Below are 19830 nucleotides of genomic sequence, written 5' to 3' on the forward strand. Positions count from 1 at the left end.
TTCTTTAACTATATAAATAGTAAGAAGCTAAAAAATGATAGTGTTGGTCCCCTTAAAAATAGTCTGGGTGAAATTGTGGATGAGGAAAAAGCCAATATGCTAAATGAGTTTTATTCAACAGTATTTACACAAGAAAATCCCATGACTGATAACATGATCAGGGATAAAAATTCTCCATTAAATGTCACCTGCTTAACCCAGCAGGAAGTACGGCGGCGTCTAAAAATCACTAAAATTGACAAATCCCCGGGCCCGGATGGGATACACCCCCGAGTACTGCAGGAATTAAGAACAGTCATAGATAGACCATTATTTTTAATCTTTAAAGATTCCATAATAACAGGGTCTGTACAACAGGACTGGTGTACAGCAAATGTGGTGCCAATATTCAAAAAGGGGACAAAAACTGAACTTGGAAATTATAGGCCAGTAAGTTCAACCTCAACTGTGGGTAAAATCCTGGAGGGTTTTCTAAGAGATACTATACTGGAGAAGAATAACCTCATGACCCAATATCAACATGGGTTTACAAGGGCACGTTCTTGTCAGACTAATCTGATAAGCTTTTATGAAGAGGTAAGTTCCGGACTGGACCAAGGGAATGCAGTGGACGTGGTGTACATGGACTTTTCAAAATCTTTTGATACGGTGCCACACAAAAGGTTGATACATAAAATGAGAACAATGGGGATAGGGGAAAATATGTGTAAGTGGGCTAAGAGCTGGCTCAGGGATAGGAAACAAAGGGTGGTTATTAATGGAGCACACTCGGACTGGGTCACGGTTAGCAGTGGGGTACCACAGGGGTCAGTTTTGGGCCCGCTTCTTTTTAACATATTTATTAATGACCTTGTAGGGGGCATAGAGAGTAGAATTTCAATATTTGCAGATGACACTAAACTCTGCAGGGTAATCAATACAGTGGAGGACAATTTTACATTACAGGAGGATTTATGTAAACTAGAAGCTTGGGCTGATAAATGGCAAATGAGCTTTAATGGGGATAAATGTAAGGTCATGCACTTGGGTAGAATGAACAAAATGTATAATTATGTGCTTAATTGTAAAACACTGGGCAAAACTGTCACTGAAAAAGACCTGGGTGTATGGGTGGACGACAAACTCTGCATCTGATTCATGCTGCTCGCGGTTTGGACAGCATGCATCTGGTGACAGCTTTCCTTTTACACAGGAATAATAGACTTCAATGAGGAATATCCTGGCTACGGTGACATGTGTCGTGCGACACTAAGGTCATGGTGTCGTATTGCGATATTGCATCTAATGACTTGTTATGGTGATACATTGCAAACTGCGACGTACCATGACTGCCCCATGTTCTAAAGGTGTTGGATATTCTGACGATGACTACAAGCTATTCACTTGCTATATATATATATATATATACACACAGTGCCTACAAGTAGTATTCAACCCCCTGCAGATTTAGCAGGTTTACACACTCGGAATTAACTTGGCATTGTGACTGTAGATCAGCCTGGAAGTGTGAAATGCACTGCAGCAAAAAAGAATGTTATTTCTTTGTTTAATTTTTTTTTAAATTGTGAAAAGTTTATTCAGAGGGTCATTTATTATTCAACCCCTCAAACCACCAGAATTCTGTTTGGTTCCCCTAAAGTATTAAGAAGTATTTCAGGCACAAAGAACAATGAGCTTCACATGTTTGGATTAATGATCTCTTTTTCCAGCCTTTTCTGACTATTTAAGACCCTCCCCAAACTTGTGAACAGCACTCATACTTGGTCAACATGGGAAAGACAAAGGAGCATTCCAAGGCCATCAGAGACAAGATCGTGGAGGGTCACAAGGCTGGCAAGGGGTACAAAACCCTTTCCAAGGAGTTGGGCCTACCTGTCTCCACTGTTGGGAGCATCATCCGGAAGTGGAAGGCTTATGGAACTACTGTTAGCCTTCCACGGCCTGGACAGCCTTTGAAAGTTTCCTCCCGTGCCGAGGCCAGGCTTGTCCGAAGAGTCAAGGCTAACCCAAGGACAACAAGGAAGGAGCTCCGGGAAGATCTCATGGCAGTGGGGACATTGGTTTCAGTCAATACCATAAGTAACGTACTCCACCGCAATGGTCTCCGTTCCAGACGAGCCCGTAAGGTACCTTTACTTTCAAAGCGTCATGTCAAGGCTCGTCTACAGTTTGCTCATGATCACATGGAGGACTCTGAGACATACTGGTTCAAGGTTCTCTGGTCTGATGAGACCAAGATCGAGATCTTTGGTGCCAACCACACACGTGACGTTTGGAGACTGGATGGCACTGCATACGACCCCAAGAATACCATCCCTACAGTCAAGCATGGTGGTGGCAGCATCATGCTGTGGGGCTGTTTCTCAGCCAAGGGGCCTGGCCATCTGGTCCGCATCCATGGGAAGATGGATAGCACGGCCTACCTGGAGATTTTGGCCAAGAACCTCCGCTCCTCCATCAAGGATCTTAAGATGGGTCGTCATTTCATCTTTCAACAAGACAACGACCCAAAGCACACAGCCAAGAAAACCAAGGCCTGGTTCAAGAGGCAAAAAATCAAGGTGTTGGAGTGGCCTAGTCAGTCTCCTGACCTTAACCCAATTGAAAACTTGTGGAAGGAGCTCAAGATTAAAGTCCACATGAGACACCCAAAGAACCTAGATAACTTGGAGAAGATCTGCATGGAGGAGTGGGCCAAGATAACTCCAGAGACCTGTGCCGGCCTGATCAGGTCTTATAAAAGACGATTATTAGCTGTAATTGCAAACAAGGGTTATTCCACAAAATATTAAACCTAGGGGTTGAATAATAATTGACCCACACTTTTATGTTTAAATTTATTAAAATTTAACTGAGCAACATAACTTTTTGGTTTGTAAGATTTATGCATCTGTTAATAAATCCTGCTCTTGTGTGAAGTTTGAAGGCTCTAACTTATTTGCATCTTATCAAACCTGCTAAATCTGCAGGGGGTTGAATACTACTTGTAGGCACTGTATATATTTCATTGAAAGTTACATGTCTCTTGCAGAAGATTTATCTGCAATTTTGCCATTTATTTTTTTACACAAAATTACAGATTTAAAAGGGAATCTTAAAGTAGGATGAACCTTCCTAAGCAGTCTATACGGGAATAAAGCTCAAAAGAAGTTGGATAACATGATACCTTGATATCTGCACTCCGATGTCTTATTCCAGAGGAATCCACATTATTCTTACATGTAAATGAGCTGTTCAGGACTATGAGCCGGACACTGATCTGCAGGAGAATCTGCCTCCAGAGATTATAAATATAAATATAAGGTGGAGTTACCAGTGTGATGTGTAATGGCCGCTCTCCTGATCTCACTGCACATCTATCCGTGATTATATCTGACACATCTGCAGGCTCCGCTTCCAGCTCACAGGGTTGTTATATTGTTGGAATACAGCAGAGCTGTGAGAGCTGCAGCAAACATGAGACAAAGTTCAGTTCTGTTGCATCTGTGTTAGTTGCATGGCTCACACGGGTAACTCCTTACTGACATATTGCAGTAGCATAGCTACAGAGGGGCAGATGGGGCAGTTACCTCGGGCCCTGCTCTCAGAAGGGCCCACCCAGAGATACCACTACCCTTAACTGTATTAGTGTGGACAGCACGTCGATATAGTTAAGCTGTGCAAAAGAGAAAGGAGACATGATCTCCCTGCACTACCGCTCTTCTTTCTGCCTGCGGTTTACAGAACGGCAGCACAGAAGCACTGGCGTGGTGACTCTGATGTCCAGAGCGCGTGGCAGCATTGTGCAGGTGGACTCATCAGGATTTTATTAAAACGTGTGAGGGCATCATGTGGCTGTGGGTTCATAATAATGTATGGGGGTCTAATACAATGTAGAGACTACTGTGGGGGGCCCTTATACAGTGTGGGGGCCATCATAGATTGTGGGGGCTACAGTGGGGGGTCCATCATACAACGTGGGGAGCCCTTATTCAGTGTGGGGGTTACGATAGTGAGCCCTCATTCAGTGTGTTGGGCACTCAAAGTGAAGGGGCTACTGTGGGGGCCCCCATACAGTATGTGGAGGCTACTGTGGGAGGCAATCATACAGTGTGGGGGCTACTGTGGAAGGCCACCATACAGTGTGGGGGCTACCATGGTGAGCACTCATACAGTGTGGAAATTACTTTGGGGTACCCCTCATACTTTGTATGCACTTCTGAGGGGGACCTTCATTAATTGAAGGGACCATTATATAGCATGGAGCTAAAGTGTGTGGGGGGTCATTATAAAATTTGGGCCTTACTGTGGGGGCCATCATACAGTGTGGGCACTACTGTGGGGGTCATTATACAGTCCTAATGCGGGAGGCCATTATATAGTTTGTAAACTACTGTGGGAACCAGTAAACAGTGTGGGGCCATTATACAGTGACATGACTACTGTAGCCCTATCATACTGTGTATAGCAGGAGCAGGGGGATATAATACTGTGTATAGGGGAGGTGTAGGCCCATCATACCGCGTGTAGGGGAGCTGTTGTCCCATCATACTGTTTATATGAGAGCTGTGGGCCCATCATACTGTGTATAGGGGAGCTGTGGGCACATCATACTGTGTATAGGGGAGCTGTGGGCCCATCATACTGTGAACAACGAAGCAGTAGGCCCATCATACTATATATATGGGAGCTGTAGACCCACAATACAGTGCATAGGGGAGCTATAGGGGCTGTATAGTGGAGCTGTGGGCATTACACTGTTTATAGGAGAGCTGTGGGCCCATCGTACTGTGTATTGGGGGCTGTACATGGGGGGACTCAGAGGACATTATAATATATTAAATAGACACTTAAAAAGCATTATTGAAGCACCCAGACTATTATCACTGTCAAAGGTGCACATTGGTCATTATCACTTTCTAGTGGTAAAAGGTGGACATTGTTTTCTAGGGAATTGCATAGGGCATTAAAATGTTCTAAATTTCTATTGGGACATTTTAATATACGAAGAGCACAAAAGGGGCATTTTACTTTGTGATATTTTCTTTCACTGCGTTCGTAAAAGTCAGATTTATCAAAATATAAAATAAATTAGTCCAATCAGTAAATTAATTAATTAATGAGAAAAAAAATCAAAAAAGCATAATTACATTTTTTGGCCACTGCAACATTGCAATTAAATATAATAAGTGGCGATCAAAACATCGTACCTACCTGAAAATGGCATCAGTAAAAACATCAGGCCAGGGTGCAAAAACAAGCCTTCACCCAGCCCCATATCCTGAAAAGTGAGAACCTTTTGGATCTCGGAAAATGACGAAACAAGAAAGTTTTTTTTTTTTTTTTTTTTAATAATTTCCGAATTTTTTTCCACCACTTAAATAAAAAAAAAAGATGCATGTTTGGTATCTGCGTACTCATAATGACCTGGATAATATATTGCCAGGTCAATTTTACCATACGTTGAACAAGGTAAAAAAAACAAAAACTGAAATTGCATTTTCTTTAGAATTTGAATGCACTTTCTAATGCATCACATGATGAAATGAATTGCGTCATATAAAAGTACAACTTGTCACACAAATAATAAGCCCTCATATTGCTATATTGATGAAAAAAATGAAGAAGAAAAAAAAAAAAAAAGAAAAAAGGTATGGCTCTGGGAAGAAATTTAAAAAAAAAAAAAATACAGAAAATAGCCATGGCGTGAAGGGGTTAAAAATAAGCTCTGGAGGCAGATTGTCAGGGAGATCAGTGTCCAGCCCAAAGCCATGGATTTCTCTGTAATAAGACATTGGGTCACAGATATAAAGGTAGCATTTTATGCAGCTTCCTACGACCTGCATGGCCATATAGACGGCTTAGGAGGGTTCATCCTACTGATAGATTGCCTTTAAAATAGTCGTGTGACAAGTTGTTATATATTTTTGGTCTTGTGACTTGCCTGAAAATTGCTGCCATTGACACATGTCATTCAGACATCAAGACTATGACCAGTACTATAAAACAGTCCTGGATTACAGATCCTGAGATTCAGTTCACATTGAGGTTACATCTGGTTTCTGCTGCTTTTTGTACAGAGTACAATAAGCCTGCTCCATAATTGTTAACAGCAACAACAAAAAATAAAACCACACCATGAATCCTGTAAAAAACTGACACCAGTCTGCACAGCAGGGCTGTGGAGTCGGAGTCGGAGTCGTGGAGTCGGAGTCGGTGCTCATTTTGGTGGAGTCGGAGTTGGAGTCGGTATAAAATGGACCGACTCCGACTCCTAAAATATATAATAAATTGGGTACAGTAATTCAATGCAGGATGTGCTGAATATTTTTTCATAGGAGTTTGGGAAAGTTATGAAATGTCCTATAAATGGCTGTTATATTCCTGATCTAAGGCTACATTCACACACAGCATTTTTCCTGTGTTTTTTGAGGATACGTTTTTCAGCTGCAAAAGCTGATCATCTTTTTAAAAAAACTGCATCACCTGAAAGGTTTTTGAGCTCATAGATAATGTTTTCAATAGCAAAAGCAGATTAGAAATCTGCTCTATCTATCCATTTATCCATATCTGTCTATCCATATCGTATCTGTATCAAAAAGAATGAAAACCGGGTAGTACACCAATATATATTCTGTTCTATCTAAATATCTTGATTATTGGATCATAAAAATGATTAAATGTCTGAGGTTCACATTGTACTACAATAAATTTTTCACTTAAATATAAACAATATGTGTGGGAGTCGGAGTCGTGGAGTCGGAGTCGGAGTTGGAGTCGGTGTAAGGGAAATTGAGGAGTCGGAGTCGGAGTCGCAGGTTTGGCTTACCGACTCCACAGCCCTGCTGCACAGAGCCTAATGTTCCATCTTCAGAAGCATGTTTTAGCATAGGGAAAAAGATGTACCAACTTCCAAGTGTCTATCAAGGATAAAGCCAAATTATTTTGTAAGGACTAAAAAGAAATGTTCAATTTTCTAAGCAAATGTTAAAAAAAAGGTGAGAAACTCAGAAAACTGCAGCAGAAACACTTGCAGTAATTATTTCAATGCAATTACATGAAAAATGAAATACTGAAAAATCCTACTACATGTCTATATGGGGTCAGTCTACAAACAACCCGTCCAAGCGGTTCCTGCAGGTACAATGCCCTTCATCTCTACTTCTCACTCACCCACCAAAGAATCTTAGTAAGAAGTAGGAGACAGATGGATGCCAATGTCACATAATCAATCCATGATGTCTCCCTCTAGATGTACTGGAACATAAGAGAAACGTAGCTTGTATTTAAAATGCATTGTGGTTTGAAATGGGAACAACTCCCGTCCACGGTTGACGGCCAACGTTCCGAGGATTGCTTCTACACAAGTAACAATTGGGGACAAAACCTTGGAATAAAGACAAGAGTATAGTATTTACATGTGGCATTTTGCAACAACATTATAGTACTCCTAAAGAGTGTAAATTCCTAATATACATTGGTTTGAGGATCTGATTCCTCACTGTAGAGCTACTTCTTCAGGCAAGAACATAATCAATACTCTTTTGGTGTCCAAAGGAGATGCCCATGGACATAGAGCGAGATTGAAGGTAGAAATATCCCCATGTTCTCCATCATGCTGCAGGTGATACTGTTGTGTGTTGTGCTTCTGTTGTGGGATGAAACAACATCAGTCGGCACAGAAGCGGACTCAAGCTACTGCATTTTAAACAGCAATTCACATAAAAACACAGGGCCAATTCATCAATGCTTTTATGCCAGTGTTCTGGCATGAAAATCTTTGAAAAGTCACATAATTTGGGCTAAAATTTTGCAAATGTTGGCACTCATGCCATTTACGAACTGATCCGACAAAATCAGGCTAGACTGGAGCATGGCAACCGACGCTCATCAAATTCATGACGAGGAGTGGTGTTCACTACCCCACAAACCTTACTCTAGCAGGGACTGAAGTAGGATTTGTGGCGAGGTGCATACAGAGGTGTACGCCACTTGTCCAACGCTTCTATTTCATGGTAAGGCGTGAACCTCTTCATGAATCAGAAGTGTCTAACTCCAGCACATTTCCTCATTAACACCAGCATGATGAACAACGCAGGTCTTGATGAATCAGGCCCTATGTTTTAAAGCAGAGATTATCAAAAGGGTCTGAATGGTAAAGTGCCCCTAGTTGTTGGTGAGGCACAGCTTGGTGGAGGGCAGCAGCTTTGGCAAAATTTGTCAGACTTCATATGCTCTACACTGGTAATGCATATCTAAGGGCTAGTAGCGACATGTTTTGATTGGTGGAGGTCCAATAGAAAACACTTTAGAAGCCCTGCTTAAATTACAAGACAGGAGTGACACAAACTTTGTTGGCAACTCAAAGCAGACTTATCAAAGGATCGCTATGTTAAAAAAAGAACAGTTGCAAAGATCTCAATTTTTTTCCCTCAAAGGGGTTCAATTAGCTCTAAATTTTAGAAAGTGGGTTATAAGCTCCTTTCTCATTGGTATAGAGTTCCAACTCGTCTATATGCTCTTTTTCCCTCATCTGATCTTACATGTTGGAGACGTGGCAAGGCAGATGGTTTATTCATGCATATTATTTTGTTATGTAAAACACTTCTCCCTCTACGGTCAGGAATGAAAAACATTATACGTAAAGTCACAGGTTTCTCTGGAGAGATGGGCCCTGCCTTGCTGCATCACTGTGAGATTCCAATTGCCTCCTACAAACAGTCCCAACTGTAATTCCTGGTAATAGGTGCTTGTGCCTGTATTCTGGAAAAGGCCTGCTTGCCTCTCTATTTCATTACGGTTGTCAAAGGTCAACTCCTCGATCCAAGACACATATACAAAGCTCTGAAAAAATGGTTTCCCTGGTTGAAATTTCAGCAGACAACTGAAAGAGGTTGTCCATTACTTTATCATTGATGACCTATCCTAAGGAGAGGTCATCAATGTCTCATTGGTCAAAATTCGACATCAGTAACCCCCGCCGATCAGCTGCTCTGTATCGACAACCGGAAATGCTCAATTGTGGAGCTGCTCCAACTTCTGATAGTGGCAGCGGCCGAGTACTACACATCTGCCTCCTATTCAAATCAATTGAAGGCGGATATGTAGTACCCGGCCGCAGCCACTATCATAAAACGGAGCCGCATCAAGAACAGCTGATCGGCATGGGTGCCGTGTGTCGGACCCTGACCGATCAAACATTGATGACCTATCCTAAGGACAGGTCATCAGTGACTAAGTAGTGGACAACCTCTTGAACATGTTACTGAAAGACTGATGTGTGAACCCAATCACCCCTCCATTTCCTCATCCTTCTCTTCTTTCACTCCTTCTTGTCTCGTTCCCTTCTTTCGCCTATCTTTGACCTCTTACTTTTGATAAACATTCTAAGGCTGGGGTCAAACTTGCAACTGCAATGCGAGATACTTGCGTGAGTCTCTCGCATCAATTCCCGGCACTTGGGACCGGAGTGTGCGGCTGCGTGAATTTCTATGCAGCTTAATGCTCCGATCCCTAGTGCCGGCGGCAGTGCCAGGCATTGATGCGCGAGTTTCTCGCATTGCAGTTGCAAGTGTGACCCCAGCCTAAGAGTTAGATTGAGATTTGGCTACACTACTGGATGATGCATGTCCTCTCATCCTACGTTTTCTATTGGCAAACATTGGTGTCATGTTAATGCAGTAGTTGTATTGCTTCCCTGTCTGTTTCTTCTAAATAAAAAAATTCTAAAAAAAAAAAAAGGCCAGTCACAGTGCCCTCATAAAATTGTTAACTGCAATTCCCCTTAAAAGTACTGAAGCAAATTCATCATAAGTGTCCTTCTAATAATGTTACACTTTGCACCATCTTAAGTTCCCCCCAAACTGAGTGCTCACAAGTTCTAGAGAACTTTTTAACCCAAGCTCTTCAACATTGTATTCTTCCTTAAAATGTACATTCACCATTACAAGTAATGGCATATTGCGCTATCACGTTAAATTGTGGGTATTCAATTGTCTAAATCTTCAGAATTAAGAGGCTTCAAAGTCACTTTATGGTGTGGCTCCTTATATTAATCAGAATAGGGCTGCAATTCAGTATTCCAGTACAATGGATGAATGGGATCGGTGCTGTGCTGGGGAAAAGGTGAAGGCCCAGTCATTTATAGGGTCAGAGCGGTCCTTAAGACCAGACTGGCCTGATCATAACGGTATGACATATCTCATACCCCACTACATTATATGACGGGAACACCCTTTGTTATAAATTGTAGAATAATTATTCTCCAACGTTGGAAAATAAATATTGTAAGTCATACAGATTACATAGAAGTCAGGAACTAGTTGGTGCGACACAATTTTCACTATATGAGGCAACTCATAAAGTTCTTCAATAAAATGTAGGTGTAGGACATAACTTGAGCATTACAAGGCATATCAGCTAGACACTAGTGATGCCACATAGGAAAGCACTTACCAACAGTAGTCTAGTAGATGTGGAGGAAGAACAGGGATGTAAATGTGCTGCCAATACATGGGGTACAGCAGAGAGGCGGATGCATGAACACAAGCTGTCAACTGAAATGTAGAAATAAGATGCAATATATTAACAGAGCTATCAGTATAGGCTTAACCAGACAATCATAAATGTAATAAAAACAAAGAGCCATAATATAATTTACAATGATAAATATGATATTGCCTTACAGTCACGTCCATGAAATACTGACATGAAGCTGTGAAGTCTAAGATCTATGTAATTTCTCAGAAAGGCGGTATAGAATCTTTTGGCTACAGAACATGGATAATTGGGCCTGTGATGGGATGCAGGGCCTTGGCTAGCTGAGTTCATTTAACTCCACTAAATATGGCTAGTCGTGAGGCCCGAGAGCTCCCAAGAGAGCTCGTTAGGGCTGATTGCCAAACGATGGAGAACCAGGAGGCGGTGGGAGGCATCTGGAAAGGGTCGTGATAACGGGAGGTGAGCCTATACTGCAGAACGCTCTCTCTTGGGACATGACTGCACTCTGTCACACGCTGTCACCACTGCCCGGGCAGCTGTCTTCTGGTGACAATACAACATCAGTCACTCATTAGCTCAACTGCCACTAACCCCTTGTAAATGTACAATTATGGCAAGTAGAGAGAAATAACACAAGATTAATAATACTGCATAATATATAATAATACACCGTCCTCTGCCGTCTGGACTGGAATTCTGCAGGTTGTACAACTTGCTCGTCTTACTTATAGTTCTTTCTAGAAACGTGTTCGCATTCTGTAATTTAAAGTGGTTTTAACATGATAAGACCTTTGGTTTTCAGAAAGACGCCCTATCAAGGATTTGATTTCTGTGGACAGTCTATAGGAGAGCCCAGCAAAAAGCAGTTCTCAGGAAACCTGCAGCCAGCCACACATTTCAATGCAACGAACGACCATGTAAAACATAGCCAGGACTACAAGAGTGGGATCGGCTCTTAATGATTCTCCAATCTAACAGAATAAGACAGGAGTTGTCTCCTTGAGACCACCCATTTTAGTAATACTTTTCCAAAATCTTAAAGGAAGTCCATCACTCCCCAAAATGCACTTAAATGGGCTATACAGTATTGTAGAGGGCTTAGCTCCCATAACAACCATACTATTACTGAGCTGCTAACGGTACAGTGCCTGAGAAAATAACCTTTAATTCATATGCAAATGAGGAGTCTTCGGTGCACCCTTGGCATAGCTAAGAGTTTGGTGCACCATTACGCCTCCCCATTTGTATAATGGGGCCCTTGCCACAGGTTCTGTTTGACAGTGCTAGGTTCCCAGAAAGAGCGCTGTCTGAATGCAGCCAGTGTGTGCGGCCGTGGGTGACTCCCTTTATATGGGTTACCCAAAGTTATTTTTATTTTAAAAAAGAGCCCAGTGTACTGGAGAAATTTTAATATCCAAATACCTACCAATCGCCTGCCACTGCTCCGTACCACTGTCGGCATCTCGAGGTGGTCCTCTCACTTCTTTTGATGGTGAAGGCATATAACTACAGAAGCCAATCACTGCCAAAGACATACTGGGGTGGATAGCCTCTTTAATGCCAAGTTCTCATCTCCATTTGCAAGTGCCCTATGTTTGCTCCATTTTACGAACAGACAAAAGGAATGTGTGCGCCAATAGAACCCATTTGCTAACTGACGCACATAGGTCCCAACCATTATTATGGCGTCTGTCTGGTTTTCATTTGATGTCACCTTTTTAGAATGGAAGAAAACGTTTTGCAAGCCATACTTTTACTTCTACTCAAAAAATTTATCACAGCAAACAAACTATTAGATCCCATGTTAACCAAAGGGGTGCCATCTGCTTCCTGCTGTATAAAATAGGTTTGGGCACCAACTCCGTTTGTATGTTCCTAAGACAGAATAGAAAAATGGACCATCCAAACAGATATATACAGAATAAGTTTTTCATCAAACTACAATAAAGACAATTTATTAAATTAAAAAATATATATTTATTGAACAATAAGATGGCCCATCTGGTTATTCCACCCTCATGGGCCTTTTTTGGGCCATTTGAAAGCACACCCTAGAAGGCTACAAAACATCTGCAGTAATTGCAATTTTTCATCTTATTGTTTAAGGGACTTATTATATTCATCATGAACTAATGAAGTAGATTGAAGAGCTTGTAAGGTATGAGAGGGAGAAACATCACTCTGGAGTTATGGGATTTCTTTTTTTTTTTACCTTCTCTAGTTAGCAAAAGTAACAAAGCTCTTGGGTCAGGAAGAGATGTAATATAGGAGAACACTCACTTGATGATGGAGAGTGGGAGACTCAAAGAAAAAATATTGCGTGAACAATGTGAATTGACCGGTGTGCCATGTTTGTTAATTTAAGGGGAAGCGGTCACCAGTTTTGTCATATGTCAACTAAAACAAACACCTTATTCAGCGCCTGTGCTGCATTCCACAAACTTTTATTCTCCAGACTCCCTCTGTATATTCCCCAAAAACCTTAAGTTACCCCGCGCTGCATGGTAATCTGGTCAGTCTGGTCCGATGGGCATGGTTTGGGGCCTCTCCATCCATCCCCCCAGCTGCTGATCACCATCCTCCTTCTTTAATTGACATGGATGTGGCCTCACGTCATCCACACTGCAGGGCAAAATCTTGAGCCTATGCACAGAAATCGTGGCTCGAGCCTGTGCACTATGCTTTGCGAGTCGAAAACTGCGCATGCGAGAGTCACGACTTCTGTAAGCACAAGATTCACCTGGCAATGTATAGGACGCGAGACGCTGACCCAATTAATTAAAGAGCGAGGATGGCAAGCAGCAGCCGGGGGCATGGATGGAGAGGCCCAAAACCACGCCACCAGACCCGATTACTATACAGGAGAACTGAAAAAGGATTTTAGAGGATATACAAGACGTTATATAAGCATTTATGGACTGCAGCACAGGCGCTGAATAACATCATACTTTTAGTTGATATATGACAAAACAGGTGACAGGTTTCCTTTAAAACAGCCATACTAAAATTGAAAATTTAGGTAGGACACCATTTAAGCCCTTATTTGACCCATCCCCTTAGGTGAAACACACAAGAATATGGGATACTAGGGTAAAAAGAAAGATAAGCAGATGAATAAATACTATCACACTAAACAGATATACAGTATTAACATAAGGAAATGAATGAGAAAGGCATGTTTGAAATCTTGAAATAAGAGCAAAAAGGGCGTTAGTGCTAATTAGAGTGAATAGATGGTGGTATTAGTACATACCGATAACAATAAACACCCACATAAATAGGGCAATAAAATGTGCATTAGGTGGGTAATGCCAGCAATAGTCCCCAGGCAAATATATGGTTAGTGATCACTGGACTCTGGAAAGTAGCAGACCTCGGCATCCAGAATTTAGCAATCTTGATTCGATTCAATAGGAACAAAATAATATCAGAGCTAATATCAGAACTCTTGTCTTCTTTACCAATTTATGTGACGAATGGTATAAACCCAGCCTAATGTGGATGAGCCCTAACAGTACTGGTAAAATATTAAAAATGTATTTTATGGTTTCCTTATAGTAGATGTTGACTACATGAACTTCTGAAACTACAGGGACCTTTATGGCAGCCCTATTACGGCTCCGTACAAATGGGCAGTGTGCATGAACTCTATCTGGAATGGGAATGTATAAATATATTTCTTGGAACAGTTGGACCTCATCCATACGCAGATGCACTTGGAATCACTACAATCTCTCTCCAATTTAGAGTCACACATTACTACTCTGTTCTTCAGGGTGGAAAGTCTGACCCTTAGTTAGTGCATCGGTAATGATAAAGATTCTCCTGATCTCATCATGTAGTCACTCTCGCCACATACAACCTCACCAGGAGCTTCCTCCTTAAGAACGTCCCTGACATCCAATTGGCTACAGAAAGTTTTGTTTCTACCAAGAGAAGATACGAAGTGAGCAGAAAGTCCAAAAATACTCAAATGTCAAAAGAAGCAAAGATTTATTTTATTCTGGAATTCTGAAATTAGCCTGCACAAAACGGTCTGTCGAGACCTTGACAAGTCTTATTACAATGTGCGCGTCTGAGGAGGCAAATGGCACTAACATCAGACAGGAGAGCCCTCTACACCCTTGCCTAATTGATTCTTTAATCTTTGCTGATAATTCAGAGTTGTCCAATGCCAAATATATATCTGAGCAGGAGCCAGCCGGGGCGAGCACGATTAAAGAAGTATCTTCAGAAGTGACCAATAAGACTTTAATGTGCAGGGTAAAGGTGTTGAAAGCTGCTTTCAAAACAGATGTACTATAACGTCGGTCTATCTATAAGAGGGAGGTCACCTCGCCACGTGTATTCACTGATTATATGGCACAATCCGCTCCACTGTGCAGATCAGTGACCTAATAACATTGACATGTTTACTCCTCAGCTGCAGAAGGCTATTATCATGTGTAGCACAAAGGAGAAGTGTGTGTTGTGTGCTTAAGGTGCTCACTAGAGAATAAATGGAACAGTCAGGGAAAAAAAAGAAAATTCAGGACATAATTTGTTCATAGCACCCTACTCTGATTTTAAATGTTTAAAGAGATTTCCCCATTTAGGACATTTATAATATACCGTATGTCATACAAAAAAACTGTGAATAAATGTCCTGTTTTTAGACAGAAGAAGCCATAATGCAAGGATGAAAAAAACTTGAGTACATTTTTTTTTTCTTGAAAATCAATTATAAAACCAAACATGTACCTTAGCGAAAGCAAACTTTCAGGGTGTCTTTAATGTTTTAATACCCTGCAATATCTATAGGTATGGTCCCTGGAATCCATAAAGTGCTTCAACCATCACAGGTCTTACTGTGAGCCCAGAAAACAAGTAAATATTGCACCCGTAAGCAAGGACATATTTCATCCCTGAACAAGTACATACTGCACCCCTGAACAAGGACATATTGCACCCCTGGGCAAGTACATATTGCACCCCTGAGCAAGTACATATTTCATCCCCGAACAAGGACATACTGCATCCCCGAACAAGGACATACTGCATCCCCGAACAACAAGGACATACTGCATCCCCGAACAAGGACATACTGCATCCCTGAACAAGGACATACTGCACCCCTGAACAAGGACATACTGCAACCCTGAACAAGGACATATTGCACCCCTGAACAAGTACATACTGCATCCCTGAACAAGGACATACTGCATCCCTGAACAAGGACATACTGCATCCTTGAACAAGGACATACTGCATCCTTGAACAAGGACATACTGCAACCCTGAACAAGGACATACTGCATCCCTGAACAAGGACATACTGCACCCCTGAACAAGGACATATTGCACCCCTGAGCAAGAACATACTGCACCCCTGAACAAGGACATACTGCATCCCTGAACAAGGACATATTGCCCCCCTGGGCAAGTACATACTGCATCCCTGAACAAGGACATACTGCATCCCTGAACAAGGACATATTGCACCCCTGAATAAGGACATATTGCACCCCTGAGCAAGTACAAATTTCATCCCTGAACAAGGACTTATTGCACCCCTGAACAAGGACATATTGCACCCCTGAGCAAGTACATATTTCATCCCTGAACAGGACATACTGCATCCTCGAACAAGGACATACTGCATCCCCGAACAAGGACATACTGCACCCCTGAACAAGGACATATTGCACCCCTGAGCAAGAACATACTGCACCCCTGAACAAGGACATACTGCATCCCTGAACAAGGACATATTGCCCCCCTGAACAAGGACATATTGCACCCCTGGGCAAGTACATACTGCATCCCTGAACAAGGACATACTGCATCCCTGAACAAGGACATATTGCACCCCTGAATAAGGACATATTGCACCCCTGAGCAAGTACAAATTTCATCCCTGAACAAGGACTTATTGCACCCCTGAACAAGGACATATTGCACCCCTGAGCAAGTACATATTTCATCCCTGAACAGGACATACAGCATCCTCGAACAAGGACATACTGCATCCCCGAACAAGGACATACTGCATCCCTGAACAAGGACATACTGCACCCCTGAACAAGGACATATTGCACCCCTGGGCAAGTACATACTGCATCCCTGAACAAGGACATACTGCATCCCTGAACAAGGACATACTGCATCCCTGAACAAGGACATACTGCATCCCTGAACAAGGACATACTGCATCCCTGAACAAGGACATACTGCATCCCTGAACAAGGACATACTGCATCCCTGAACAAGGACATACTGCATCCCTGAACAAGGACATATTGCATCCCTGAACAAGGACATATTTCATCCCTAAACAAGGACATACTGCATCCCTGAACAAGGACATATTTCATCCCTGAACAAGGACATACTGCATCCCTGAACAAGGACATATTGCATCCTTGGACAAGGACATATTGCACCACTGGACAAGGACATATTTCATCCCTGAACAAGGACATATTGCACCCCTGGGCAAGTACATATTTCATCCCTGAACAAGGACATATTGCACCCCTGAGCAAGTACATATTTCATCCCTAAACAAGGACATATTGCACCCCTGAGTAAGTACATATTTCATCCCTAAACAAGGACATATTACACCCCTCAACAAAGACATATTTCACCCCTGAACAAGGACATATTGCACCCCTGAACAAGGACATATTGCATCCCTGACTAAGCATTTGTGAAACACCTGTAAGGTGTTTGGTAGATGAGTCTTTTTACCTCTTTGCTACTATTGCTGGCACTTCCTGTACTTAATGGGATTTTATTCTCATGGGCTTACTATTTGTTGGCACTCCTATCTCAGTTACCGTAACTTATGTAACATAGATCCTTGATTTTGTATTTTTTAAATGTCCATCATGATATGGTCTTTAGCATGTATACCCTTATATACATTCCCTGTTCATGTACTATGGGAATTCCCTTGTTGGTTCACCCACAAACATATTTTTGTGTCTGTCTTGTTGGCTATATACATGTATTTTAATTGATACTCAATAAACACCTGTTACTTTTTTTGCAACTGCCTCAGCCCTTCACGGTTTTTGGTTATTGTTTTATGGTCTCTCAGTAAATGACAGAAGTAGAACCCATTGACACAGTGCAAATAAAAAGGACAGTTTTCTAATTGTTTAACATCAATTTTTTGGGGAACAGCTGGAAAGAAAAACAAATAGAAGCCAGGAGAATGGACATTTTTTTCGTAGTTTTTTTATTTTTACTTCAATATTAAAAAATAAATAAATAAAAAGAATAACGTATTTTAATCCTCATCTAATCATTAACTAGTCATAATTTCTAACACTGAAAACCTGCCATAGTAGAGAAGGGGAAGAGATAATTACTGGGGGGACAGCTAAGCGGCTAGGATCTAGAAAAAAGGAACGAGGAGAAATACCTAAATATGGCAAATTACAGGCATATATAATAGACTCGTTAATTGAATTTTTCACAAAATATCGCATTCAGTAAAGTCACCGGTATGGCACTCTGCATGTTTGCACCCATAGATGCCGCAGTGTACACCCTGCTAATGCTTATTCTCTATGGATGTCAATAAGTCTTGCAGCATCTCCTGCCCGGAATAGGAAATATTACGGATCAGTATGGTGTTCTGAGCTCTAGAGCCAACAGAGATTTGTAAAGACATTGGTTCTAACCTTGTTGATATACAGCTGAAGCCATGGTGTTAAGAGACCTCGGGATTAACCCCTTCTCCGTCACAGACAGTAGAGGCCCATGAACTTGCAGATGTCTGCATTATCAGACACACTCTAGTTAACATATCAGCAATGGCACTGGAGCGAGTCCTGTGTCAGGCGCGGGCCAGCCATGTAAAGCCTCGTTTGGCTGGTTATGGGCTGCATGCTGAGGGGGAGCAATCATACAAGCATATGACAGGAGTGACCACGCTTGGATGAGCCAGTGAGGCACAAACGTAGTTTCGGAACAGGGATCTAGCTCATTGACGGCTCCAAGACAGAGAGAGGGAAACTGATGCCTTGTTGTAGAACCATGATTCATTCCGCGTCGTGCCTATGTCCAGGGTAGGTGTCAGTATGTGAGAGGATATCCGCTAACCATACCCTTATTCAGCTGCTTCTGATTTTGCTTTTTTTTCCTTATTTTGTATCAATGTTCATTTAATGAAACAGATAAATCACTAAAACCTTATGACTCACATTAAAGAGGTTTGCCTTTGGTAAACCACACTACACTAGCACAGAAATTACATAGAATTACATCTCTAATGGGACATATGTCATTTTTAAAATGTAAAAGATGAAAACATATTGATGTTTTGGCCTAAAATACAGAGGAAATGTGTCGTCTTTAACTTTACACCTTTTAGAGATCATTTCATCTTCAACTTGCTTAACTGCTCACAATAACAGTAACTTTGACCATGGGTGCCCAAAGTTTTACATGCCACCGTACATACAGTGGGTACGGAAAGTATTCAGACCCCTTTAAATTTTTTACTCTGTTCCATTGCAGCCATTTGGTAAATTCAAAAAAGTTCATTTTTTTTTCTCATTAATGTACACTGTGCACCCCATCTTTACTAAAAAAAAAACAAATGTCAAAATTTTTGCAAATTTATTAAAAAAAAACAAACAAACCCGAAATATCACATGGTCATAAGTATTCAGTCCCTTTGCTCAGTATTGAGTAGAAGCACCCTTTTGAGCTAGTACAGCCATGAGAGTCTTCTTGGGAATGATGCAACAAGTTTTTCACACCTGGATTTGGGGATCCTCTGCCATTCTTGCTTGCAGATCCTCGCCAGTTCCGTCAAGTTGGACGTGAACGTTGGTGGGCAGCCATTTTCAGGTCTCTCCAGAGATGCTCAGTTAGGTTTAGGTCAGGACTCTGGCTGTGCCAGTCAAGAATGGTCACAGAGTTGTTCCAGAGCCACTCCTTTATTTCAGCTGTGTGCTTAGGGTCATTGTCTTGTTGGAAGGTGAACCTTCGGGCAAGTCTGAGGTCGAGAGCGCTCTGGAAGAGGTTTTCAACCAGGATATCTCTGCACTTGGCCGCATTCATGTTTCCTTCAATTGCAACCAGTCGTCCTGTCCCTGCAGCTGAAAAACACCCCCGTAGCATGATGCTGCCACCACCATGTTTCACTGTTGGGATTGTATTGGGCAGCTGATGAGCAGTGCCTGGTTTTCTCCACACATACCACTTGGAATTATCACCAAAGAGGTCTATCTTCGTTTCATCAGACCAAAGGATCTTATTTCTCATAGTCTGGGAGTCCTTCATCTGTATGTGGGCTTTCATATGTCTTGCACTGAGGAGAGGCTTCAGTTGAGCCACTCTGCCATAAAGGCCT

At 41.8% G+C, this 19830-nt stretch overlaps 1 protein-coding gene across 4 annotated transcripts in view; it reads right to left on the reverse strand.

The window, feature by feature from the left end:
- The window catches only part of DENND1B (DENN domain containing 1B), a 270500-nt gene that overhangs the window by 100763 nt on the left and 149907 nt on the right, over positions 1 to 19830 (reverse strand). For all 4 annotated transcript variants that reach the window (XM_073571725.1, XM_073571723.1, XM_073571724.1 and 1 more), the window contains one exon: positions 10435 to 10535. In XM_073571725.1, coding sequence (XP_073427826.1) covers positions 10435 to 10535 — 101 coding nt within the window. The remainder of the gene's footprint in view (positions 1 to 10434; positions 10536 to 19830) is intronic.

The sequence above is a fragment of the Dendrobates tinctorius genome, unplaced genomic scaffold (genome assembly GCF_039654945.1).
Source record: "Dendrobates tinctorius isolate UK_male_01 unplaced genomic scaffold, ASM3965494v1 ptg000029l, whole genome shotgun sequence".
Taxonomy (NCBI): Eukaryota; Metazoa; Chordata; class Amphibia; order Anura; family Dendrobatidae; genus Dendrobates; species Dendrobates tinctorius.